The sequence below is a fragment of the Pleuronectes platessa genome, chromosome 15 (assembly GCF_947347685.1).
Source record: "Pleuronectes platessa chromosome 15, fPlePla1.1, whole genome shotgun sequence".
Taxonomy (NCBI): domain Eukaryota; kingdom Metazoa; phylum Chordata; class Actinopteri; order Pleuronectiformes; family Pleuronectidae; genus Pleuronectes; species Pleuronectes platessa.
In genome coordinates this window covers 21,575,957-21,603,126 of record NC_070640.1, presented here as the reverse complement: position 1 = coordinate 21,603,126, position 27,170 = coordinate 21,575,957, and the positions used below count along the sequence as shown (strand labels likewise).

Below are 27,170 nucleotides of genomic sequence, written 5' to 3'. Positions count from 1 at the left end.
TTCGGTGGCTCAGTGTTATGACAGACGGAGATGACGGTCATCATCCTCATCCCGAAGCAGTCCTGTTTGTTTTGCATGGCGAAATGAGGCAGGGGGTGGAGAGACGCAACGGAGACGCTGGGCTCCGGCCAAACATCGCCGCATATTAGCGTTTTCTTCGATGCTCGAGACTTGCATTGCATCGCAACTGCTGCGCCGCTGATCGTGTTTTCTGCAAAGTGCACAGTGGAAATGCAACTCGTCTGAGGACAGCCCCCCCCCTCCAGATGTCCGTTGCTGCTGCCATGACAGGCAGAGGTCTCCTCTCGACCGCGGCTCAGCCGGTAGGAGAAGAGGCGGATTGATTCGGGACGGTGGGTCTCATCTGCGGATGTTATTCTTGTGTGCGTGGAGCCTGCTGTAAATATCATCCGCGCACACGCGCCGTGATTGTCACTCAGGGACAGGGGAGAAAGAAAGCAACATGTCTTCTCGATCTGCATTACCGTCTGGAAACGACAGGAGCACCGGAGACCATGTAAGTGCAATTAAAGCCTATAGCCTGTATGTGTGTGCGTGTGCGCGCAAGAGATAAACCGTGCACGTCCCTCCTCATGTATGTGGCCTCTGGCGCTCGCTGGCTGTATTCACGGTACACACCGGGGTCACAGATGCTGCTGTTCCTCCTCGTTAGGTGCAGGGACTGTGGACGTTGTGTCGGATGGATGCTTCAGCAGCACCACATCGTTCAGGATGTGCTAACCTTGAGTGTGTGCGCAGGGGAAGAGCCGAGGGCAGGCGAGCAGCCGGGGATCCGTCCACCCGCATGAGATAACACTCAGCGGGGAGGCGCAGAAACCCCGAAAACCAGCCGTCACCTCATATTCTAAGGCTGTAGAGAGAGTGATGTCACATTCGAGCTTCTCCCTACTGCTGCTGTGTGTGAGCGTGCGTGCGTGTGCGTGCGTGCACCCCCCCTCTAGAAATTGGATGGGTGGGACGGGAGCACAGAAGGCCAAAATAAATGTATAGAGAATATCTGGGTTGTTCGCATGAGGCGAGGGGATTACTGCGTAAAATGATGTGCAGTCCGTTGCTGCGCAGCCTACCAAGCGCCCAACCCCAGAGCCAGTGGGTGTCAGACAGAGCCGTACATTGAGTACAGTGGGGAACAGAAGCGGCCTGCAGGAGAGACAGAAGCCAGGAAGATTTATTCATATGAGGCAGAGAGAATAACAGAGTCAACTATCTATCTATCTATCTATCTATCTATCTATCTATCTATCTATCTATCTATCTATCTATCTATCTATATCTCTTCATTAATGTGCATCAAAATGGTGACATGACTGATTGACATTGCATTATGTCATTTCTCTGCCTTAAACACTTCTGGCAAGATTCCCCCCCATCTGTTTGTTAGCAGAGCTCTCAGCACAGAGGGATGGTTAAGCCAGTAGATTTGTGTTTGTGTGTCTGTGTGTTTGTGTGTGTTTGTGTGTGTGGTCTACATATATCATGTTGTGGGGACCCTAATCTCATTACACAGTCACATTATGGGGACTTGTGTTCCCTTTATAATAATAAGTGTTGCAGGGTAAGGTTAGGTCCAGGGTTAGTGTTAAGTAACTTGTAGTTCTATTTAAAACGTAGTCTGCCGGAAATGAATGCAAGTCAGTGCAATGTCCACAAACGTCATGAACAAGAGATCGTGTGTGATGTGCATATGTGTGTGAGTATCTACGACGTGCATGATCGATTATGAATGCAGATCCGTTCCTTCCATGAGAATGCATCTGGATCCGCTGTCACCACTCCACAATCGAGCGATGATGACAGCTGAGTAAATTGACCGGCTGAACCATTGTGCTGCCGTGTTGGCACAGGTGAGGCCTCTCTCCAGCAGCGTACAGTCGGTGGACTCATGTGCTCGGCTGCACGCTGCGAAAGCCTCCAACGCTCTTGGTTGGGACTTGCCGGTGAGTCGAGTGGACTGTGGAGAGAGTCCAAATTGGCTCAGAGGTGGGGCGTGAGAACAGGAGTGGGAGATTGGGAAGGAGGGAGTGTCTGAAGGTGGGGCGCAGGGCTGCGTGGTTGTGTTTGCATTTCTGAGTGTGTGTGTGTATGTGTAGGAAGCTGAGGGCAAAATGACATGCTGGGGGGATGGAAGTGCCATGCCTCAGGGCTCGGGACTGGCCAGGGACCACTGTGCCAGCATCTGCTCCCTGTTTCTGCTTTCCTCCATACATCCCTCTCTCCACTATTTATTTTTCTCTCCTTCTTTTCTTCCCCCTTTCCATCAGACATCCTGGTTTCTCCATCTTCCGTTATTTTCCTCCCCCCACCATCTATCCTCTCTCTCTCCTCCTCTTCCCAGTTTTGTCACATGACAAGAAGCCGCTTCATACTGTAGTACATCAAGCTTTGTTTGTGTAAATGCATATTGTTGTCCTCCTTTTCTCTTCTGCTCTGCTTCCTGGCTGAAAATTAGCTGTGACTCAAGCTCTGGACTCTGTCGCCGCTGCACAACAATACTGTGAAGCACTGGGCTCCAGAATCGAGCGGCGTCGAGCAGCTGACTGTTTACAGGGCAGTGAAAGCTTCAGGGCTGCCTCATGTTGCAGTGAAAGCATCACCTTTATAGTCTGTCATACTGCATGAAGACATCCTCCAGCAGTCAAGTGGTGGAGCTCTGAAGACGATGATGCGGAACCCAAAATGGAAACATTATGTTCTAGTGTTCATGAGCTGGACAACAGCTGTTAACTAAGAAGTGGAGGGCATGTGTTCACTCAGCTCAGCATCCCTCCTGCCTGTTATACTCCTATGTTACTTTCTCCGTCTTTCAATAAATAGTATTGTATATGACACTGGGCTGCTTTCCGTCACTGTGTTTACCAGTGTGGTTTATGTCAGGGATGCACACACACCTGCAAGACCAGTCGCTGCTCAGTGACTTCCACAAATGCAGCAGATACTGTAGCTGATTCAGACATACACTGAACTCCGGATAATGGACAGACATTTTCTGGACATTATCGGGGCTGTAAGCGAAAATGCAAATGTCAGATTGAGAGACCCCCAAACATTCTCAGGAGTTTCTGCGGTCAGCCCCCTATTAAATACTATGCAGAATTTCCAAATGAGCCCATGTGAGAACATGGCAGGAGATCCTCTAGAGGATTCACCACCAGTGACTTGTTAATGAAGCTTCTAACACAGGACGGATTTGAAACCGGATGAAGGGGCGGAAAAAGTGGTGCCATAAATGTAGAGGACCCTGAATAAGATGTCAAAAGAGCTTTTGGAGATAATGGTCCAAGCCGGTGTCGATGTGCTGTAAACAAACTCACATGATCTCAGCAGTGGAGGTAGGTCCCGCCTGAAGTGCCACCCTCACACTCTTCACTGACACAGGTCTGAGTGAAGAATCTCCTGCTGACTTGTTCATGTGCGAACGCAACCTCCAGAGAAACTTCATGTGTGAAAACAGCATCTGTGAGCAATGACACAGTGTGACATGAGGTTCCCTGGAACAATGTCCAACACTTCCACATTCATCAGTGTGCAGTGTGTATAACCAGCCAGCTGATACAGAAGGGGCTCGCCCACATGATTTCACCACTGTGGACCATCAGTGTTCCATGTGTACAGGCAAGCCTCCTGGAGGTCCTTGGCCAGCTCACTGCTGCTGCTGCTCTCTTTAACCCCCCCTCTCTCCCTTTTTCTTCCAGCATGTGTCGCTGGGGGCCAGCCGCTCAGACAAGGCCACCAGTCAGTCCAGCCGCTCGCTGGGTGCCCGGTGCAGGAACTCCATCGCCTCCTGCTCCGACGAGCAGCCGCACATCGGCAACTACCGTCTGCTCAAGACCATCGGCAAGGGAAACTTCGCCAAGGTCAAGCTGGCCCGCCACATTCTGACGGGCAAGGAGGTGAGACACAGGGTACTCTGGGGGTCCAGGGTGGGAGGAGGGAAAGTGGGGATGGATTAGGAGATGCTGAATGATAAACAGATGTTTGTTGACTGAGAGAAGGCAAGAATTAGGTGATGTCACTGGTGTCCTCAGGAAGTAATTATTATCTTACCTCCTCTAAAATTTCTCCGTTCAAATTTTCTCTGTTCAAATTTCTACTGTTACTTTCAATAGAAGAGATTTTTGTCCATTGTCCAGTTACTTACAGACAACTTAAAAAAGCTGAATACAAAATGATTATACAAATACATATCACTTTCTAATATCTAACATACCTTAATGAAAGGTTTATAGATTATAACTAATACATTTTTAAAGCAATTTAAGGAAGCTTTATAGATCAGTTATAAGCCATTAAGAACAACTTTTGGAAAGCCACACTGTAAAAGATTTCTTTGACTGATGTCAACATATTACCACTTACCTTCGTAATGGATTAGTCAAATTTGTTACACCACCTATAAAGGATCTGAACTGGTGAAAGGAAGTTACAACTTCCCTGGAAATCCTTTATTTGATGTTATATAGAGCTTATATCTGTTCTATAAGGCATTCATTATGTTTAGTTTACTGTCTTTGTAGTCATAAATTCCAGAATAAAACCCTTTTATAAAAGCTGCCTTCACTGAAAGTGGTACACAAAAATGAATATTATATTTATTATTTTGAGCTGGGTCTGGCAGTATTGTCTAAAATAGATTAAATAATGGAGTTTTTTACTTAGAGGTTTTTTTAGTCCATGTCTCCATGATGCCCGAAACACTTTGAAACCAGTTTTTCTATTGTTTTTCTGAAATTGGCAGTGAACCATCATTAGCCTGGGTTAGTCGTGCCAATGCAAGTCAGCGGGGATTAAAACCCACTCAAAATGGCTTTACTACAGCTTGTTGAAATAACTGTATACACGGCCCTCAGCCCACATTCACCTGCTCTGGTAAACAATTGAATAATCTCTTCTAAGCTACATTTATCTTCATTTTTGGATGCTGAGAAATGATTGTTGGATGTGGATCAGTGACATCAGTGGGGCAGGCTTCTGAGCATCGTGCAGGGAGGGGATTCTAAGCAAATGATAATGTATATGTGTTCATCTGAAACTTGGTCGACGTCTCTTCCAGGTTGCAATAAAAATCATTGACAAAACTCAGTTGAACCCAACCAGCCTACAAAAGGTGAGTTCTTCCTCTTTACACTGACTGATTGTTTATGGTGGAATATGTGCATAATGTCTTATGGTTCAAAATGAAACACACTACACACTTTTTAACACCATCTGCCTTTATCAACAGCAGCAATGCATAAAAAACGCGGTTGATTAGGTTATGTTGATGTTATTCACCCGAGTACTGATTTGCCATCGGGGATTTGTAGAGGTTAAGGTTTATCCTCCGCTGTTTCCCCTCAGAGGGGGCAGGAAGGAGAGAGTGGCTCATGGAGAGGGGGCAAATTGGATGTGATGCTGTTTGGCAGGTGCTAGGGATTGGATGGGAGCAAGAGGAGACCCCTGCACCGGAGATCATCTCTCGTCTCTCTGGGGTAATCGCTGCCCTGAGAGGGGGTTGACTCATGTCGGAAGCTGTGGTCACCTAACCTATTCAGTTTTTTGTGTGTTAATATTCTTCAGAACCAAACCTTACTTTAGATAACAAAGATGCTGTTGTAATTTCTTTGTGTTCAATGTTTGGTTAAGAGGTGTCTTTGGAAAAGCTTGTGTACAGTGTGTCACAAGGAGAGCTTTTGATGGGCTGGCTTCTTTTTTCCTGCTGGTCAGCAGGTTGAGGGTTGAGCCTGAATGGTGGGGTTGGTTGTGCGTGAAGGTCAGAGAAAGGCGGAACAGTGGACTCTTCACCAACTATCAAGGGTAGCCTCAGAGTTATACCCACACACACTAGACTCAGGTGCAGAAGCGGGAATTGTGAGCTGTGTATGAATTCAGGGGCTGCATCCGTTTGTAGGACGCGGTCTACCCAGCCCATTTAGGCTGCCTCCTTCGTTGGCTGTTTAGACTGCGATTGTTGAACATAAATGTTCTCGAGAGGCTTTCCATGATCAGTATCACCAGCTTGTCCCCCCTTCTAGGACTAAAACCTTGCGTCACCTGAACAGTTTTTTCCCTATGGCAGTGGGGCTCACAAACTAGCACGTTCCCATAACTCTCTTACTGTATATATTGTTGTTCTATTGTTGTTTTTATATTGTTGTTTGTAGAGTGCATCAACCACACCAAGGCAATTTCCTGTATGTGCAAATATTCATGGCAATAAAAATAATTCTGATTCTGATTCTGATTCTTGCCTTGCCTTGTTGCACAGCACAGCAGTGGAGCTGAAGTTGAACATGACGAGAAAGATGCCCCTTGGTTTTTAACATGTGCACTATTAGTCGTTCAGTTGAATTGAAGCCTGATACTGGCTTCCCTACCCCATTACCTCTTTGAAAAAAAAACGGGAGTCACAGAAACACAATGAATCCTGGGAATAGGTGAGACTGGGAAGGATCCAGGAGACCGAGTTTCACTGGGATTGATGGATGCCTTTGAAATGGGACAGCCTAGTCGTGACGCTGTGACACAATCGGTCTTCAAATGCAACCTCCGATGGTTGTAGCCGCAAAATTGAGAGCTGGAGAATAGATGGGTAGATACCCAGACAACATGGCTCCAGTGAGGTCTGATCACATGCTCACTTGTCTCACATCTTAGCTCCAAACTATAGGAATCCAAACCTTTCCTGCTCTGTCATGTGCCTCATGCAGCTGGATCACACAGGTGGACATCTAAGCTGCGATGAAGGAATACAGAATACAAGCTTAGAGACACGAAGGGTGCGGACAGTTTAGTCAACCCATATTTTCTGGTAATGCTGCTTATATGTACACATCCGGGCCAAAGAGTCTGCCCTCCCTCCCTCTTCTCTCTTTCTACCTCGCTTGGCCTGCCTGAGCTCCTCTGCCTGCGGGCGAGAAGTGAACAGACCAGAAGAATCAAATCAGGGATGAAATAATTGTGCTTTATATGTGCGTAGTGTGCGTGTGATTCTGTTTGACTGGAAGACGTCTGTATGTCCTGCTACATATGGTAAAAACATCAGTGTTTCACCCCATGAGGTGAAATATAGAATGAAAGTAGCAGAGGATTTCTGGACCTCTTGAAAGAATATTGCTAAGATCCCTTACCTTATGTGGCCACTAGAATTATTGTGTGCCCCATAATCATTTCTATTTTTCATTTTGCTTCATTGGAGGAAAGATTGTTGATATGTTACCAAAAAAATGTATCTTTCTGATAATATTTGAGCTCCTTTTTTTGTAACTAATCTTTTGCTAAATCTCCATATTGACAATGCAGTGGTTGCAGGGACCATGAGTAGTTGTGCGATTATCAAGGCTTTAGTCCATAAATGCAGGTTCCAATTGTTTTGTTTTTCCCACAGTTGTCCGTTGCCATTTTGATCTCTGGCTTCCTGTAATCCTGATACTTTGACTCATCATTCTGCCCCTGCTGATACCATGACAGAGAATTGATTTTATTTACCTCACCTAGCCTGAATAATCAGATACTCTTGTAGGAACTGTAAACTCAACTCATGCCATGTTCCTGTCTGAGGCTTCTCCTGGACCGGACTAGATGCTCTGAAAGACGATGGTGAAACATTTTAGGAGAGGGGCGAAGGATTGGCCACTGATCGGAGAGAATTCTCTACAATTGGCTGCTTGTGGATAGCAGGCTTCTTTAAATACCCGTGGGCTAGTGAAAATCCTTAGTACTGAAGACATGAAAGAGCCTATATTAGCATAATCTAGGGGGTGATGTATGTAGAGGGGGGAAAGGAAAGAGGGAGATGTATTGTATAGTGGTGGATACAAGAGGGAGAGGAAGGAAGGAAACCTCGAGAAAAAAAATCTAACCTCAAGAAGAACGATTTTTGTGAGCGGACAGACAGCTGAAAGCAAAACATGTGTCCGAAATGAGATTTTGTCACATTATGTTGTCCAAGATGAAATTTACGTTCTAAAGCAATTTGTTTCCATCTGCTAGATTTTTGAATAAAGCCAGGAACCTTTTTGCCACAGCGTGTGTGCCTGCTTGATTGTCGTCTATTTATTTTTTATTTGCGGTCATTAACAATGACCGGGTCGAACATGTGGCCGAGGTATCGTGTGTTGTTTTGACAGATTTGGCCACTCTGCTCTACCGGGACAAGCAGGGAATTAATGAAAGGCCAGGAAGATGAGATGGTTTGAGCACTACATTACCCAAGATTCCTTCTAGCACAGCTGGAGAGGCAGGGAAAGAGCCCGGTCTTAATACCTTGGTTGCTATGGCAACAGTGACGTTGGGGCGCTGCTAGAGGAGAAGACTGCCGGAGCAGTTGAATGAAGGAGGAGGGAATAGGGGGAGACACGTCGGAAAATAGGAGAGGGGGAGGATTGAGAAAAGAGGATAGAAAAGCTTATCGCACCATAATTTTTTTTTCCCGATAGAGTTGATGACATGGAGGAGAGTCTTTGGTTTTCAGCGATGGCCTTATACCAATGGAGTGTACTGTTATTTTACATGAAAGGGGAGCTGGCTCACAATTGATCCCCTGCTCTGCTCGGACAAATTGTACAAATGTGTCCCCCAGAGTAAACATATCACAGGCAGTGAGACATGTTTGGACAGACTGGAAGTTGGTCCTGTTTTTCACACGTTTGTGTGTGGGCCATTTTCTGTGTGTGAGGAGGTTTTATTGGTTGTTGTCACCCTCACAGATTTTCCTTTGGATGAATATCAGACACAGGAAGTGATACTGTACTTTTTTGGACAGAAGTATGAATCCTGCTTTAACTGGTCAGCCTCCAGTGTGTTAAGTCTGTTTGCACATAAGTGTGCTAATAAAAGCATAGATTTCCTTCACTAATCTGTCTGAACTAATCTAATCTCAAGTATATTTTTACTGTATTTGTACTCCTATTACATTGTTGGACTTAAAATATACATCATTATTATTACTAAACCTGGTCTTTACTATACCAACAGTGCAATTCTGATGTGGTTCAAATTGCAAATTTTTGCATCTATAAAATTTGTCAAAATTTGACATTACATATTTGTGAGCAAAGTTAGGTTTCTTACATTCTGAAAGGTGTTATCCTGTCATTGATAGTAGAGAGAATAACAGAGAATGGAAACCAAAATCACCAAACCATTGAGGGCTGGATTCAAAACCACAGCGAAAATTGTAAAAAAATAAATAAAAGGCTGAAATCACCGGATGATCCAACTTGCATGAATCTCCTCATAACAACTCATAATGTGACTCAGTAGTTTGTTTCGTTCCCATGTGCCTGTATCCACTCCCGACATCGTCTGGTCATGCTCCTGATGAATCGTAGATAGTTTCTGGTGCTTCTCCTTCCAGACCTGGATCAGGGCATCAGTGAGCTCCTGAATAGTCTATGGCGGTACTTGGCGGCAACGGATACATGGTACATAACGTCCCATAGGTGCTTAGTTGGATTTAGGTCAGGGGAATGTGAGGGCCAGTCAATGGCATCAATGTCTTGGTCATCAAGGATCTGCCTACACCCTCTGGGCACATGAGGCCAAGCATTGTCCTGCATAAGGAGGAACTCAGGAACCACTGCACCAGAGTAAGGTCTGATAATCGCTCAGGATTTCATCCTGGTACCTAACATCAGTCATGGTACCGTTGGCTATGACATGGAGGTCTTTGCGACCCACCAAGGACAAGACTCCCCAAACCATCACCGAACCACTACCAAACTGGTAATGCTGGATGATGTAACAGGCAGCATAACGTTCACCACATCGTCTCTAGACTCTCTCCTAGCAGTCACATGGGCCAACCGAGCTGCACAGTGCTGGGCTGTGAGCACAGGTCCAACTAGAGGGCGTCGGGCCCTCATGCTGCCCTCATGGAGTCTGTTTCTGACAGTTTGGTCAGAGACATGCACGTAAGTAGCCTGCTGGAGTTCATAATTATTATTATTATAGTTCGGGCCCTCTGTGGCTGCACCATGGATTACGATAGTGGATCGCGCATCAGAGGTCGCAATGGTGGATCCAGTATGGCGGATTCTATATCTTGAGGGCTGATCGTAGTGGTAATGGCGGATCCTGTGTCGCGTTGGCATCATATAATGGTGGTGGACCACGACCGACGTCGCCGGCTGATGATGGATCCTAATAGTGGACAATGACTGTGGACTATAGTGGCATCCGATCTGGATGGCGGATCATGATCTTGCTGGCTGCTGACCATAGACTATGATTGCAGCAGGACTGCTTGACATATAGTATTGAAGTTATCCTTAAAAATGTTTACCCTCATAAATGTTGCGAAAAACTTTAATCTTGATGATGTTTTCCTACACCTAACATCTATTGCACTTCTGTCCGTCCTGGGAGAGGGATCCCTCACATGTGGCTCTCTCTGAGGTTTCTACGTATTTTGACCCTGTTAAAAGGGTTTTTAGTAGTTTTTCCTTACTCTTGCTGAGGGTTAAGGACAGAGGATGTCACACCATGTTTAAAGCCCTATGAGACGAATTGTGATTTGTGAATATGGGCTATACAAATCAAATACATATACAAATCTGGCAGTGCTACAGCACGTATGGATGTAACCACCCTGGAGGAGCTTGACTACCTGAGCAAACCGATTGGGTTGCAGGTGCCACCTTATGCTACCAGTAGTGACAAGGACACTAGCAGAACACAAAACATTTCAGACTAATTCCAGCTGGTGAAAATACAAGTGTGTCAGGCTCCTTTTTACATGACAACCTGACAGCTCTCTTGGGTCAAGATAATTCTGGGACTTAAAGACGTGGAATGAGAAACTCCTCATCATCAAAGAAAATACACGATTCTATGTTGTATTGTGATGAACACGATAACAACTGAGTCTTTATGTGTACAATTTATAACACAGACTTACTGCAGTGTGGAAAGACAGTGTTCAATACTCAAAGGCAGTGATTGGATTTTATTTTATTTTATTTATGACCAGTATATTCATGACATTAAAATGACATTTCTCCTTTGCAGCTCTTTCGGGAGGTACGAATAATGAAAGGCTTAAATCACCCTAACATAGGTAAGGCAGCTACATACATCTCTATGGACTGAATCTTTGTGTATGTGCGTGTGTTTGTGTGAGAGAGATAGATTTGTTTCCATATGTGACCAGACGGATGTCTAATGCTTTGAATAAGCTTGAGAAAATTCATTGACCGAAGTCTAGCAGCCGATGTCTCAGGTCTTACACAGAGGTCATGATGTGGGATTTTCTAAAGCTGAAATGTCATATGGATCAAAACCCCCACAGCATTAACAGCAGGTTCCTCCGTATTAAGACAGACAGGCAGCCGGCTGTGCTATTATTTATAGTGTGAGCAGGATTTGCTTATATATATTTGATTTTAATCTGATTCTGTTTGGGCCTACAGTGCAGCTGTTCGAGGTGATTGAGACGGATAAGACCCTTTACCTAATCATGGAGTACGCCAGTGGAGGTGGGTATATTGGCTGTCATGCTCAGGCAATTCTATGAGTATACCTGTTTTGTTGAAGTACACCTTTTTAAATACAGTTCCAACAGGAAATGATGAGTATTTGATTGGTTTTTGGATTATTATGCAGTTAAATTCTAGCATTTGGAACAATGGTGAGGAACATGGCTCAAACACACATCACTGGTAAATTTGAGGATGTATTATTTTTTAACATAATTATAAAGCAGTTTAAAGAAATAGTTGGACATTTAGGGAAATACTCGGATATTGAGCGATATCACTGCAATGTCTGTTTGCAAAATATAAAGCTAATGCTTTGATTGGCTTGGACTGGAAGCAGTGGAAAACAGCTAGTTTAGCTAGTGCAAAGGTATTGTTATTTCTTTTTTGAACAGGACAATATGCACTGCACACAACATTATTCTAGGGATACAGGTATATACATATATGAAAACTTCACCTCCTCGGCACAGATAATAACAGTTGTTTACATAATGTAGTGTCACAGTATACTATGCTGTGAAAAGCCAGACAACAAATCATTAAAAAAAAGTAGTCATTACCTGCAATACAACTCTCACTAATTTTAATATCAGATAATCAAATAATGAAAAAGGAGGACCATGCCCTATATCCATAATATGAATACACCAATATAGATCATCCTACTTAAAAAAATGAATACTGATTGTATTTATATATCATATATCAAATGAAATTAGATTTTCATATTTTTTACAGTCTAACGATATTACCTTAAACCTGTCACTTCTTTATATGTCACTTTTTTCAAGAGTGGTCTTTTTTATTTCCCCGTAATCACTTATTCTAGAGAATTTAAGTGAAATTGACATTATTATTTTTTAGTTCCAAACCCATGAGTTTGGTAATCCTGAGACGTTGAGGCCATGTACAGTATAAAGACCATGTACAGTCAGCGTTTTTCCTGTTAATCTAATATGAAGGACAGTATCTTTAAATTAAAGATGACTGCAGACTGTCTTGTACAGTGTTACGTTCAAACTTACTAGAGTGTTGAACCTCAGCATAAATAACTGAGCAGTCCCTGTGCCGTAATGCTGCTGCTGTTTGAACAGACTCTTAACAGTTTCAGGAGCAGGGCCAGCATAGTGCATCTTAAGTCTCCTTTTCTTTTTTTTTCTCCATTAGTCTCTTTTATGTTTCTATTTGTGTCGCTTTCTTGTCACCAATCCTTTTTTTTCTATGTTCTGGCCCAGACCATATCATTTGCTCACCGTGACCTTGGAGAATGTCAGAGAGACAGTTTGAAATGTGGCCTTTTTCTCTGCTCCATATTACTTTTAAGTCACAGATAAAAAGACTATAGGGATGTGTGCCTGTGAATAACAGTTTGCTCCCTTAAATCCAACAGCGAGCACATTTCCCATGTATTCAAGGTTTCATGTTGTTGGTTGATAATGTTTTGTGATAATTTTTACACTGGTTTTGTTTCACAGTATGTCCTTTTATTTTTTAAATTTTGACACAATTTGATATTAAAGAAAAAAAAATATTATGTTACGTTTTTTGTTTTGTATCAATTAAAGTTACATAATAAAGCTGCGATAATAATTGAAATAAGGTAGAAAGAGGCATGGCATCAGTATGACAATTACTTAGCAACTTTACTAACATTAGCCACTTAGCATCTTTGCTAACGTTAGCCTGCATAAGCTTGTGATCACAGCAAAACCCCCTGGAGTACTGAACTGTGAAAGGATGCATTTTATTGTTTGTGAATTCATAAAGAATAAGGTGAATTTATTCCTTCCAAATATACAAAGCATAGTGAGTTTTTGCACATACTGTATGTGGATCATGTTACGTTTGCCTGCAACAGGCTAGCTGCTTCCCTGTTTCCTGTCTGTATGGCAGTTTAAACTGACTAGCCTCTGCTTCACAGAGAATAGACAGATATTAGAGTGATATCGATCTTCTCATCAAACCATTGGCAGGAAAATGAATAAGCGTATTTCCCAAAAATATCAATCTTTTCCTTTAAAGGTTCAGTTTATAAGATTAAGGTGAAAGGGATCTATATATAGTGTGATCATGTAATTGTAGGAATTACTGTTTTCTTTACCCTAGAATGGGCCTTTATATTTAAATTCTTTATATTTTCATCAGGAGAGGGGCCTCTCTACTGAGGCCGAAATGTTACATCAGCCCAGACTGGACACACTAAACACCCTTTTTTATGATAACTGAAGGCTACCACAGGTTCTCTTTCATGTTTGGAAGGGGAGGGTGAGGTTTGGGGTATTCGGCTGCAACATGCAACCTCCCCACTAGATGTCATTAAATCTTACACACTGAACCTTTAAGTCTTTCGTCTTGAGAAGAATAATGTTGAAATTGAAGGAGAACTTGTACCTAAGAAAAATTAAGAATTCAATTGATGTAAAATTAATTATTTCAGTAATATATGATTGAATATTGGCATTAACTGTAATGGCTTTATTATCTGATCTGACTGAGCCATTTCTCCTGTGCTCACTCCCAGGTGAAGTGTTTGACTACCTTGTGTCTCATGGAAGAATGAAGGAGGTCGAAGCCAGAGCCAAATTTCGACAGGTATGGATTAACCACCTCTCGATGCCAACATTGGACCAATCCTCACGTTTAACTGTCAGTTTTTCAGGTTTGTCCGTGTCCTCCTGTTCACAGATTGTTTCCGCTGTCCACTACTGCCACACGAAATACATTGTCCACAGAGATTTGAAGGTGAGAAAAGTTCGGAAGATGTTTTGGTCTGGATTCAGAGACATAGGATTAAGGCTAGTCCAAAACTGGGACATTTATTTTGCTGACAGATTACACTAAACGCAAAGTTAAATTCTTGGACTGGTCTTAATCTTTCCCTTTGAGAAGGGCCTTTAGCATGTGAAGCACTGGTGAGTGGAAAAGCACTTTTTTTTACCAAGATGGGAATGGTAAGGTAGTCACGGTCTGCCTCTTGTGATAGATTATAACATTTCTCATCCCATGCAGTGACACATATAAAGTATGAGTCATGTCCAGTATCTATGTTGTTGGACAACACGCTAACACCCCTCCTCCCCATCTGTCTCATTTGTGCGCTATTTTCTTTTCTTCATCACAATTCCCATTTTTGTGTCCACCCACTTTCTCATCCCCCATCCAAATATTTTCTCCACTGCTCCCCCCTTCCTTCCCTTCCTATATGTTGTTTTGTTTATGCTCTCCTTCCCTCTCTGTGGCTGTCCATCCCTGCCTCTTCTGCATCAATGTATTTATAACTCAGGCGGAGAACCTTCTGCTGGATGCCGATGCCAACATCAAGATCGCAGACTTCGGCTTCAGCAACGAGTTCACACTGGGCAACAAGCTGGACACGTTCTGTGGCTCGCCGCCATATGCTGCCCCAGAGCTTTTCCAGGGCAAGAAGTATGACGGGCCTGAGGTGGACGTCTGGAGTTTGGGAGTAATCCTCTACACATTGGTCAGCGGCTCATTGCCCTTTGATGGGCAGAACCTGAAGGCAAGTTGGATGGGAGGAGGGTCTGTGTCTGTGTGGGTATCCTCCGCTGGTGGGTCCCACAGGGGGCATGGTAACATCACTTTATTGAAGTGCATAGTTTCCAACATCATCTGACTAAGTCAATTATGACAACTGAGGCAAGTTGCTTGTTTAGATACAGAGGGTGAGAGACAGAGTGTTATTTGGTTTTACTGTCTTGAATGTGAGTGCATCTTACATAGAAAGCTTGTGGGCAGCTGTGGCACAGGGTCTCAAGCTCCCGGCGCCTGCCAAAGTGTCCTTGGGTGAAATACCGAGTCCCAAAAATTCCCCCTTCTAAAGGTGCTGCACATTGATATGCTGTATGAACGGGTGAATTGCGATAAACTGTAAAGCTCTTTGAGTGGTCATCAGGACTAGAAAAGCGCTATATAAATACAGACCATTTACCATTTGTAATATGAGGCAGTTTTCCATTTGTGAAGATGGGCTATAGAAATCAAATTTGACTGATTGATTTACCGATTGATTTATTAAATCTGCCTTTACAGTATTCACACATGTCTTTAACTTGTCTTGTATACAACTGATATACAACATTTATCTGCCAGAATTGTGTGAGACGTCCTTGTAATGTTGACACGTTATTTATTTATTTAAGTGGCCCCTAAGTGCAGATACACTTTTGCCTAAAGTCTGGATCAAGTTCAGGAATATAGGAGCATCTATTCTCATGTCAGGTTACTATCACTGCTGGAGCTGATCAAAATCTGTGTCTAGTGCAGTCATTTGACCTGGGAGTGGATTCCCATTGCAGACAAAAAACAGATGTTAGTGGGTTTTCTTGACCAGTGGAAAAGCGGCTTCACCATGCAATGTGTAGTTGTGGCTTTGTGGTCCTGATTGTGATGCACGACATTTGTCTCTGTTTATGATCTTTTTCTGATTTGATAGGTCACAATTTTCATGTCCATTAAATAGCTGCCAAATTAGTTTTTTTTTTTTTTAAATAGAATTGCATTTCTATAAATATTGGCTGTAAAATTAATTGTGGTTGAAATTGAGATTTGAAAGGAAGAAACTATACAGCCAAACCAATACTGACATTTTAAGGCTGGTATGGATTTTTGATACAAATCTGATAATGGTATTTGCGAAATCGATTCAATTTTTTACTTTGCCACATAACATTAGCAAAAGTATAATGTTATGAGCTTTTTGTCCTTTTGGGGGCAAGAACCTGTAAACACCAACATCCTATTGCCAGAAAAAGTTGACATGTAGTGAAAATGTTTGCATCACACACAAATCAAGCAGACACAAAGCACCGTTAACCTTCATTTAGGGTAATTTTTCTAGCCATCTGAATAATGTGAGGTTTTTGTTTCTTTTTTTTGTCTCCACCAGGAAATATCAGCCACTTAGCTGCTTAATGCTGCACTGTACTCTCCAGCTAGTTGCTAAACCTGTTTGCCAAAGTTTGTAATGGTTATTTAAGGTTCATGCTAATTCTTTACACAGACCAAATGTAAGATAGTTGTTGAGATGTAGATATCTTTATTATTAATTATACGATAAAAAGTATCTCCTTAATGTTTTGTTAAAACAGACAGTTAACTGTTAAAAGTTGTTTAAGGTTTAGGTAAAAAAGGGATGTATTGGCGGAAATTTTATGTAAAATAATCCTAGTGATGTTTTCACTAGTATGTTTGATGTAAATTGTACGAATTGTTGTTTTCTTTACACTAGAATGTGCCCTTTATATCTAAATACTTTATATTTACCTACGGAGCGGGTCCTATCTACGGAGGCCGCCATGTTTTTTAAAGTTGTCTAAACTAGACAAACTAAACATACTTTTAGTTTTTATGATAACTGAAGGTTGTTTCATGTTTGGAAGGGGAGGGTGAGGTGAGGGGTATTCAGCTGCAACCTGCAACTTCACCAATAGATTTCACTAAATCCTTCACACTGAACCTTTACATTACATATTCCATTACATATATCATTTAGATGATGCTTTTATCCAAAGCGACTTACAACAAGTGCATTCAAGAATTAGGGTACAAACCTAGAACAGCGAGAACCATGTAAATACATTAGCTTCAAAAAGCCAAATACATAAATGCAACTAAACATATTAATAATAATAATAATAGATTTAATAATAAAATTAAACCAGAGTTGATAGTGGATATTAGGCATCATCTCCTTAACCAAGGTGTAGTCGGAAGAGATGTGTCTTTAGCCTGGGGCGGAAGATGTGTAGACTTTCTGCTGTCCTGATGTCAATAGATGTGTGAAACACGTTACAGCATGTGCAGTATGTTCAGTATATGTGTCCTCTAAACCAGTGGTTCTCAAAGTGGGGGGCGTGCCCCGGAAACTCTCCAGGGGGGGGCGCGATGTCAGAGGTGAAAAAAAAAAAACACTGCCGAAACACTGATTTAGTAATATAATATAATATAATAATAATTGTATGTATGGGCCTAACAATAACAATAGCCTAACCTTGACATGTCAGGCCTATCAATAACAATATGCTATCTATCTATCTATCTATCTATCTATCTATACATGGTTGTGTAGTTGAGGGCTGCGGTGGCGGGCGGCGGGGGGGTGGGGGGGCACCAACTACCCCTTACCAGCTTTAGGGGGGCCCAGCTTGCAAAAGTTTGAGAACACCTGCTTTAAACTGATGAATATCATGGGTCCAGACATGGGACAAGAGGACAATGTGACTGTGGCTTCACGCTTTTTCATTCAGTTTTGTGTCGGTGTCTGTAGGTGGACCTTGGACACATCAAAAGATTTTCACCTTTGAGCATGTAGAAGAGTTGTTGTTAAAGGTTGATGATTGAATTTAAAGCCTTGTTTGTATTCAGTAATGTCAATGCACTCTGGAGTAAAACCTGCTGTTGGACAGAAAAGTAAAAGTAGTATTTTTACTTATAATCCAGCAGATGGCAATGAATGGCCCCTTAGAGCTCGACCAGAGGGTAGAGACAAATGTGTATTTGACCCCTCTCATATGTGGCTTTACCCCAGCATCGCCTGCAGCAAGGGACCTAGGGATTCACTTTTTATGCAACTTATTATGATTTTGTACTGATTGGTCTTAAACAATGATGCTCAAAATATCATGAAATACATTCATGTACTATTAGATATGTTAGTAAGTAATAACAGTTGTGAGAGGGGAAAGTCAGAATTTCTTCCATGGAGTTAAATTGTACTCTGACTGTTTCCTGACACTAAAGAATATCAACTTAGCAGCTCTTCCTTTATAATCTGTATATTTTGGTTTCACTTTGCCTCTGGTTTGTGTATGGCTTGTTGCATTTGAAATGTGCTTTACGTGTAACATACTTCTGATGTGACAATAGGAGCTGAGGGAGCGTGTGCTGCGGGGAAAGTACCGTGTGCCATTCTACATGTCCACAGACTGCGAGGGGATCCTTCGCAGATTCCTGGTGCTCAACCCTGCCAAACGCTGCACCCTTGATGTGAGGAGTGCCAAACCGCTCATGAATTCAAAATGTTACCTCAAATCTGAACGCAGCTGAAGCTTTTTTTTGTCTCTGTTTCTACAGCAAGTCATGAAGGACAAGTGGATAAATTCAGGTTATGATGGGGAGGATCTGAAGCCCCACATAGAGCCTGTTGAGGACTACAGTGATGCAGCTCGCATAGGTGAGACAGCTGCCGTGCCAACACAAACATATCATTGTTGTCAAGATATACTCAAGATGTTTCATTGTATCACCGTCTTATTCTTACCTTTGCTTGTGTTTCTCAGAGGTGATGGTGGGGATGGGCTTCACTCCAGAGGAAATCAAGGACGCTCTGCTCAATCAGAAATACAATGAGGTCACCGCCACCTACTTACTGCTGGGCCGCAAAGGCGACGTGAGTTACATAGATCTACCTAATGCAGGTTAATACAGTATTCATTCAGCAATAGGAGAATCCAGGCTCGCCAGAGTTCCCTTACTTCTGGATCCAAAATGATTATTGGCTACCAATCTCAAGGGTGTGTAGTTCTTTCTTTGAAATTGACTCAGTTTCTTGCACAATCTTTTCAAAGTCCTGCTCTGTAAAAAAGGCAAAAGTAGTAATTCACTCTTTTTTATACAAATTAGAATACAGATTCTACAAATTCCTCATTTTAACATGGGCAATAGACTGATCTTCTGAAATCTCCCCTGTCAAAAGACACATATTTTAACTTTATTGCCTTAAAATTCTGACTTTTTGAACTTTATCTCATAAAACTCTCAAAATCGTAGAATTGATTTTCATTCAAGTTATCCTTAGACTCTACTTTGAAAAGTATAGCCAAGTTTCAAGGTTTTTAGACAAAATCATCTATTGCACTTCAGTCCATCCTGGGATAAGAATCTCTCACATGTGGTTCTCTCTGAGGTTTCTACATAAGGTTATATTGGCTCAGACTTTCTGACGCTTCACTCTCCAATGTGACTGCAACATTACAGGAGGCCAGTGAGGCTCGCTCTGCCAGTAGCCTGTCCCTGGCAAGGGTACGACCCAGCCCCATCACCAACGGGACCAACAAGCACTCCTCAGCCACTGGTTCCTCTTCCTCCTCCACCTCCTCCTCACACAGCAAGACCCAGCGCAGTGCCTCCACTTACCACAGGCAGCGACGGCACAGTGACTTCTGTGAGTCTCTTCTCTAACCTCCTAATTCATGAGGTGTTACAGTTAGAAATATACGATAAGAGAATAACTCGATCAGAATTCATGGAGATTACATCTTGAATAGATAATGCGTTTTGCTGTTTGCAGACCCGCTGCAGAATACTCCTTATATGAGTCTCTGTGTGTCTGTGCTCTGCTGTCCTCCACAACAAAGGTGGGCCTTCCATGCCCGTCATGCACCCCAAACGGAGCCCGACCAGCACAGGTGACCGGGAGCTACGGGAGGGGCGAATGCCTTCACGTAAGGCCAGCTGCAGCGTGATGGGGAGCCACAGCCTCCCTCCCTCCAGCCCAATGGTCAGCAGTGCCAACAACCCCAACAAGTCTGAGATCCCAGACCGCCGCAAAGACATGACTGCCACCACAGTAAGTTTCTTATGAATTTATGTCCTACTTGCATTAAACGAAAAGGGTCCAGGCTTTTGCCATAAGGGCTCAGAGCTTTGAGACTACTTTAAAAAGCTGGTGTCTGTGGACCTCACAGTACATTAATAGACAAGGCCAATCATTTCATTTGGACCACATAAAATGATTGGCTGCCATACCTGTCTGTCACTAACCGACCTACCTGCCTGCAACCATTCTACCCATGCTCTCACTGCAAATGACCAGAGATGCCAGTCAGGAGTTAGCAAGCATGTCGCGGAAAAGTCGACTTCTTCCACTGTTCCTTTGGGGGCATAGCTTTGACGTGAGGGCTGATGGGAGGGGATGGGATGTATCGGATGCATTCTTTGAAAGTGTAGCATGCTCTTGCTAGCATGATTACCAACCTGCTTTAATTTGGACCTTTTTGCTCATCAACCCTGACACACTTCTCCACACCGGACGGTGTGATACAAATTTGTCAGAATAAATACATAAAGCATACATACGAAGATGTAGATGACCCAGGAGAGTTTCTTTAGAGACTTCTCTCCTTGTCATTGAGGGGTGGGACAGAACCAAAGGAAGTTTTCTATTTTGTCACTGTTAAAATATCCAGTTCTATTTCCCATAATCATTTCCTTTTGGATGAATAACTGTCATTATTTGATATTTATAACATGAGATTGTTCTTTTGTATATTTGTGTGCATGTATTCGTATCAGAGACATAATTAGTAGGAGAAAGTGAATAAACAGAAAAAATTGAGCGATCTAGACAATTTATTTAAACCAAGACCACTACTTTTATAGACCCATATTCCTGAAATACACAGATATAGACACCGATGCAGCTTTGCTGTGTAAGAGTCCTCTTATCGTGAGTAGTCTAATCTGCATCATAATTTATTCCTCTCTGTGTAGAATAACATCCCTGGAAGCGCCATGACACGCCGGAATACATACGTGTGCACAGACCGCTCGGGCACTGACAGACACTCTCTCCTGCAGAACGGCAAAGACAACAGGTACCACTTTTTACTGAAGGTTTTAATGTTTTAACACACAGTGGTTGCTGTTTTCATACAGTAGCTTCCATGGGATACTTCGAGTGAGTGCACCAAGTATTTGATTGAAATTCATCGGTACAAGTCATTAACACACACTAAGACTAATATAATGTAAGATGGGTGTATGTTTATTATCATTTAGAGTAATGATATTTACTTAGCAGCCATCACCTTCAGTTGTTTCAAACCAAAATATACACACAGGCTAAATATTTTGCTGAATAGGGAGTGTAGCTGTTCTGTATGCTGGTGTGTGGCTGTTGGATGTCAAGTGTGTTGTGGGGACAGTTGGGGTTCAACTCTGAGCAAGAAAATTGAAGAATTCCATCACTGAATAAATTTGGAAAAGAGTTTGCTTGAATATGGGTTAATGTAGATTTAAATGTATCTATAATTACACACATTTTACTGTTGTGAATATTATAAAACAATATTAAGACAGTTCTGCTATTTAATGGTCTGTATTTATATTGAGCTTTTCTAGTCTTGTTTACCTTGTTACAGTACAGGTTATCGCCATTCACCCATTCACACACATATTCATACAGTGCATCTGTGGGCAGCAATTCGGGGTTCAGTATTTCTGCATACCGAAGGGTAAGATTGGGATCAAACCGCTGACCTGCTGGATAGAGGACAACCACTCTACCCCCTCAGCCACGGCTGCCTTTACTGCTTAAATTAAGCATCACACTCATGTATAATTTTCAGACTAACAATTGACAAAAAAGGGATCAAATTTGATGCCACAGAACCAGAAATATTATCATTTTTACAAAACATATTCCTCTTCTTTCCACAATGCAACCATTTATTTGTTTGCGGTTATCACACCCACAACCCCGGCAGGACAATTTTATTCATCAACATTAAACCTGGCATTCTATTGTTAGGGAATTTGACAGATTCGTTGCACTAACAAATTCAGAAGAAAAAATCTGAGAGTGAGGAGAACAGCTGAAGCGCAGGAAACAGTTTCAGCACAAGTAGAGCACATTTATGCACAAGCAGGGGCTGTTAGAATGTGAGCACAGGGTTTTGATTAAAAGCATTACAAAATCCTAAAAAAAATTATGCTCAAACTGAATGATCATGCTCTCCAATAAAGATAGGGGGGAAAAAATTGTTCTGAGTGTGCCATAGTAACAGCAAATATAAGTAGCAGGCTACTAAGGTGTTCGCTCCTTCCTCACTCTTCCCTCTCAGATATTTTCTACTTTTCAAACTGTAACTGTAATCTTCTGACCCAGCCAATGCAGAAGGTGTTTTCTTGAATGAATGATTGATAGTACTGATTTTCCTCAAGACATCATTTATTAAATAATTTCTGCTGTTCCTCTCTCTTTCTTGCAGCTCTTTGAGCCACCGCTTGCCTGCAGCGTCTCCCTCCACGCTCAGCATCTCTGGGGCAGGGGCAGCCTCCTCCTCTTCCTCTTCGGACCGATGCCGCCTGACCCGAGGCTCCACAATTCGCAGCACCTTTCACGGGGGACAGCTGAGGGACCGCGGGCCTCCGGTTTATTCTGCCCCACCCACCTCACCTACCCTGTCTCACCACGAGGCTAGCCCCCTGCCCCACGCCCGCACCAGGGCGACCTCCAACCTCTTCACCAAGCTGACCTCGAAACTCACTCGCAGGTACTTCTACAGGAGCATCAGAGCACCAAACTGTCCTAGGCCTCCAAACACAAGAGGCACACCAGTTTTTAATCTAATTAGGTGTAATAGACGTAATCAGACTCCCCAGTCCCTGTTAATATGTTAAATGTAGAATAATACATTTTATTTATAGATGATGATGAAAATGTAATATTTACTTTAAAAAGGTTAACATTGTAAAGTTAATTTTGAACTTGTGGGAATATGCCTATTGAGAAGATATAATTGTTCAATTCATATGAAGCAGGAGTTATGGAGGACATCCTGTCCTGCAGTCACTTCATAGAAACTAGAGGCATGGGGGAAAACTATGTAATCAAAAGTTGAAAATACACCGGACAAATACCTTTAAATCCTATCAGTTGCACGTCATACGTATTTGAATCCATAAAGTAACCAAGGTCTTTTTGCTGGACTATTATACAAGCATAGTTAGCAATAGTAAGTGTGAGATGTAATGTGTTTAAAAAGTGAGTTTTATGTTTAAGATGTTTGTTGGTGTATTTTGAAACATCAGCCCCAGGCTAACAAATGTTGCTAGTTTGAGCTAAGCTAGCAGTCACCTGTCACTGAACTTATTATTCATATTTGAATATGCTTTTTACTACGATTTCCCCCCCCCCACAGCGCAGCTATGTAGTTGGTCAGTGAGACAATATCTCCAATGGGAAGATCAATTCCACATTTATGTTTGTGCCGGACAAGCTGTTCCTCTCTGCTTAAAACCATTGAGCTAAACTAAGCTAAGCTAACATTCTCGTAGCCTCATATTTAAACTAGAGTCTGTTTGATCTGTTCCGAATCAGTCGAATTGCAGCGTTTTACACTTGGTTCTGTTTCTTTTCACAAAAGAAAATTCCCTACAAACTTATAAAATTGGTATGATGTGTCAGGGACAGGAGCATGTAAATACTAGAAGTACTGGAAGAAGGTCCAGTACTGTCAGTGTTAATACTCCTTTGAAAGGAACATTGCTCACAGAGTAAAGCTGGTCCAATCACATTCTCAACACAAACTAGCTGTTTTGGGACCAAACTGAGACCACCCCCTCTTGAGGGTTAAGGTGTGGTTAGTTTGGTCCACACCCAAATGTGATGACTGTCACACCTGCACAAATGAATAACCGCGAGGGGGGAAATAAATTGTGCGTTCATGTGATGTCCGAATAATTGGAATATTCAGTTTGGGAAAATTGACATGAACGCCATCTCAAGTCAGGACAACGCCTGATGTTTTTGGTTCCTGAGTTACCAGATGACAAATGTTGTCACTTATATACAAATTAACGTATTTTATAATCGTAATTGTGTTTACATTCTATGTTTATCCCCACTCCAACTGCAAAGCACTTTAACACACCAAAGTCGGAACAACAACTTCACAACTGGGAACCCTGTGAGGAGCATGCGAATGCTCAAGAAGTCGGATTGCGATTTAACTGCACCAAAAATTGCATGTGTGAAAACAGTCACTGATTTTCTTATCTAACTCTCAGTAAGACAATGAATGAGCACATTTTTAAAGATGTTTAAACTATTCCCTTAACTACACATATTTTGTAAAATGTTTTTAGTAAATCTGTAGGTACTTCAGTCAGATCAAGGTTATATATTAGCATTTTTTATTTCATATCAGAACATGTAGAGGGGATCAAGTACCGCTCTCGATTTTCTTTTATTTAGTCAAGATAAAGCTGTGGTTGCATTATCAGGTGCTACAAACCTCCCTTACTCTCTAGACTGGGATGGTTTTTAGTTTATATCTTGTCCCCACATGCTGTTGCGTGGTCATTAGTGGTTAAGGCTTGTTTAGAGTTATACTAGGATTCCGTTATTCCTATTTAATTAATTTAATATACAGTACGTGAAATTAAACCATGAAGCATTGTGGTCAGCTTCTGCCTTTCAGCATGGAGGCAGGCTGACTATGGATCCATGCTTATCAGAGCATTTTATTCACCAGGGCTTTTTGGCAAGCCCTTGTTTGGCCCTGGATTATCCTCCATTCCCCGCTCCCTCCCAGTCGTCATAATCACACATGTCTAATCTTATCAAACCTCAGCTTTATCAGCTGCTGCGCTGCGCTCTTTTTCACCACTTGCTCTCCTGTGATTCATTTATCTTCTCTCTTACCCTCCTACCCAACCCCCTGCTCTCACCCTGTACTCCCTCTTTCTCTCTTGTTCTGTTTTCCCCCTGTAATGGCATCAGGGTCAACCTTGACCCGTCCAAGCGCCAGGGCTCAAACAAATCAGTCTCGGGTTGTACTCTTCCACAAGGATCAAAAACAGTTAGTAAGTTCCCATGTGTCACGCTTCTTACTTGTCTACCTGTGCCGCCCCATCTGTCTGCCTCGTCATACGGAACGTTGCTCCGGTTCATGAATGCCTGCCTGACTTTTTTATACTTCTATCTATGAATTATTGCTTGTCTGCATGCACTTGTTCGTCATCTTCATGCTGTCAAGGTCTTACACATTTGTTTTCAAGCATGGTTGCAATAAAGTTTCAGGAAGACATTGGCTTTTACTCCATGATCATCCTAGATAAACCCTTAGAAAAGTTGTTTTATGTTTTCATTAAGTATTTGTGGTTGTTGGGATGAAACCCACTGAATGTTTATTCCATATGTTGTTGGGAACAGTGGATGGTAATGTGCAGTACCATACACAACAATGATTCTGCATGCTGTGAGTGAGAGAAGAGGACATCCCTGTGAGTGCAGGAGACGGAGAAACTGTTCTACACATCTCATGCTTCTTGTTGATGCTTGCTCGGTCTCACTGTATTATATCCACTGCTGAGTACCCTCTCATCTGAGAGTTAGGGCTGCTGGTACTGTACTGCAGTGGACCACATCTTACTGACCCTGTTTGTCTTTCAGGGTCACAAATGAATCTGAGGGAATCAGGAGATTTGCGGTCACAAGGTCAGTACATGTTCCTAATGCATTGACTGCAACTAGACAATAGTTCTTTTTTCTATTATGAGAATAATGCAGTATATTTTGTTTGTCTTTCCTGCCTTTAGTTGCCATTTACCTGGGTATCAAAAAGCGTCCGAGCCCCGGGCCGTCGGACGTGGCTGGGATCTGAGAGGCGGGGGGCGGCGGGACCCTGCGGAGGTGGTACTGGCTCTGCGGGAGGCAGCGCTCGGATGTGGCTGCCAGGTCCACCACGCCGGCCCCTTTCTGCTCTCCTGTACCCACGGCGTGGCAGGGGGCCGCGTGGCTTTCGAGGCCGAGGTGTGCCATCTTTCCACGGGCAACTCCGAGACTTCTAACGGGGTGCGCTACACGCGACTCTGGGGGGCGCCGCTAGCTTTTCGGGACATTGCCACCCAAATCTCTAAGGACCTTGAACTTTGAACAAAGGGTGTGTTTTTGCGTAGGCTTGTGCTTTTTTGTGTGAGTGTTGATGCGTGTGTGTGTGTGTGTGTGTGTGTGCTTGTGCAATTTCAAAGGGGTGGAAATAGTTGAAGAAAAAAAAAAGCAGAGAAGGGGTTAGGGGCTGGACCCGAGAGAAAAGACTTCTCCTTCTGTTTCTTTCATTACAACCCCCCTTGCACACACACACACACACACACACACACACACACACACACACAAACACACACACATATACACACACACGCTTGACCCGTAAAGTCACATAGACTGATGCACCCACACTTCACCCTATCACCCCACCCAGCTCAGCCAACTTCTTCTCTGAGCTGCTGCACCCACTGGACCTGGATCAGATGGAATCTAGTTGAATATTTTTTATTGCTACTCTAGCCATAATGACTCTTAATTTTGTTATTTATTGCTCTGATAATTGTTTTTACCCACTGTCACTATCACCACTACAGGAAAAACACCATTGTGTAGTGGACGTCATTGACAAGCCAGTCCTTTTTTTTTAAACTCTTCTTTTATATGTTTATGTACACTGTTAATTTGTTTCTCCTCACAATGATTACCTGCTGACGTTTCATCACCTGGGGACAATAACATGCACAAATGTGGAGGTGGTCATATTTGGTGAGAAGATGAGCAGCAGCAGAGGGTTGCATCGCATTGATTGGTGCACACACAGCAGTGATGACTGCACTGGATTAAGGTCAGTGGGAGCAGGGTTGACAGGCCTTTGGAACAGCCAATCAGAGGCTGACACTGACACTAATGAACCAGTGACATGTTGAGCTTGATTATCCAGTAGAGTTCTCATCATCTCAATCACAGAAAATAGAAATGTAGATCAACTTTACTGTGAAAAAGACCCTCATAAATTTGGAAAAGTCATGTTGAATTCTAGATTTTTGTTGCATTAATATCTAAATTTATTTAGTTAAATAACTTACATTTGTATCTATACTGGCGCTCAGAAAGACAATGTG

The 27,170-nt window shown here is 42.7% G+C and overlaps 1 protein-coding gene across 1 annotated transcript; it reads left to right on the top strand.

Annotated features, from left to right (window-relative positions):
- The first annotated feature begins 307 nt into the window (after positions 1–307).
- mark4a (MAP/microtubule affinity-regulating kinase 4a) lies at positions 308–25,885 on the top strand. The gene is made up of 18 exons (XM_053442291.1): positions 308–517; positions 3,714–3,911; positions 5,072–5,125; positions 11,008–11,056; positions 11,409–11,474; positions 13,999–14,069; positions 14,163–14,219; positions 14,761–14,997; positions 18,363–18,482; positions 18,570–18,669; positions 18,776–18,885; positions 19,473–19,659; positions 19,853–20,064; positions 20,988–21,091; positions 22,487–22,771; positions 25,003–25,085; positions 25,675–25,719; positions 25,821–25,885. The coding sequence occupies exons 1-18, from the start codon at positions 464–466 to the stop codon at positions 25,883–25,885; spliced, it is 2,097 nt and encodes a 698-aa protein (XP_053298266.1). The 5' UTR covers positions 308–463.
- The last annotated feature ends 1,285 nt before the right edge of the window (positions 25,886–27,170 follow it).

What these genes read in the sequence shown, in the direction of transcription:
- mark4a (XM_053442291.1), top strand. Translation starts at nt 464, where the DNA reads ATGTCTTCTCGATCTGCATTACCGTCTGGAAACGACAGGAGCACCGGA. An exon ending in CAGTGATGCAGCTCGCATAG is followed by an intron (nt 18,670 to 18,775) that starts GTGAGACAGCTG and finishes TGTGTTTCTCAG; the next exon opens with AGGTGATGGTGGGGATGGGC. An exon ending in AAGACATGACTGCCACCACA is followed by an intron (nt 20,065 to 20,987) that starts GTAAGTTTCTTA and finishes CTCTCTGTGTAG; the next exon opens with AATAACATCCCTGGAAGCGC.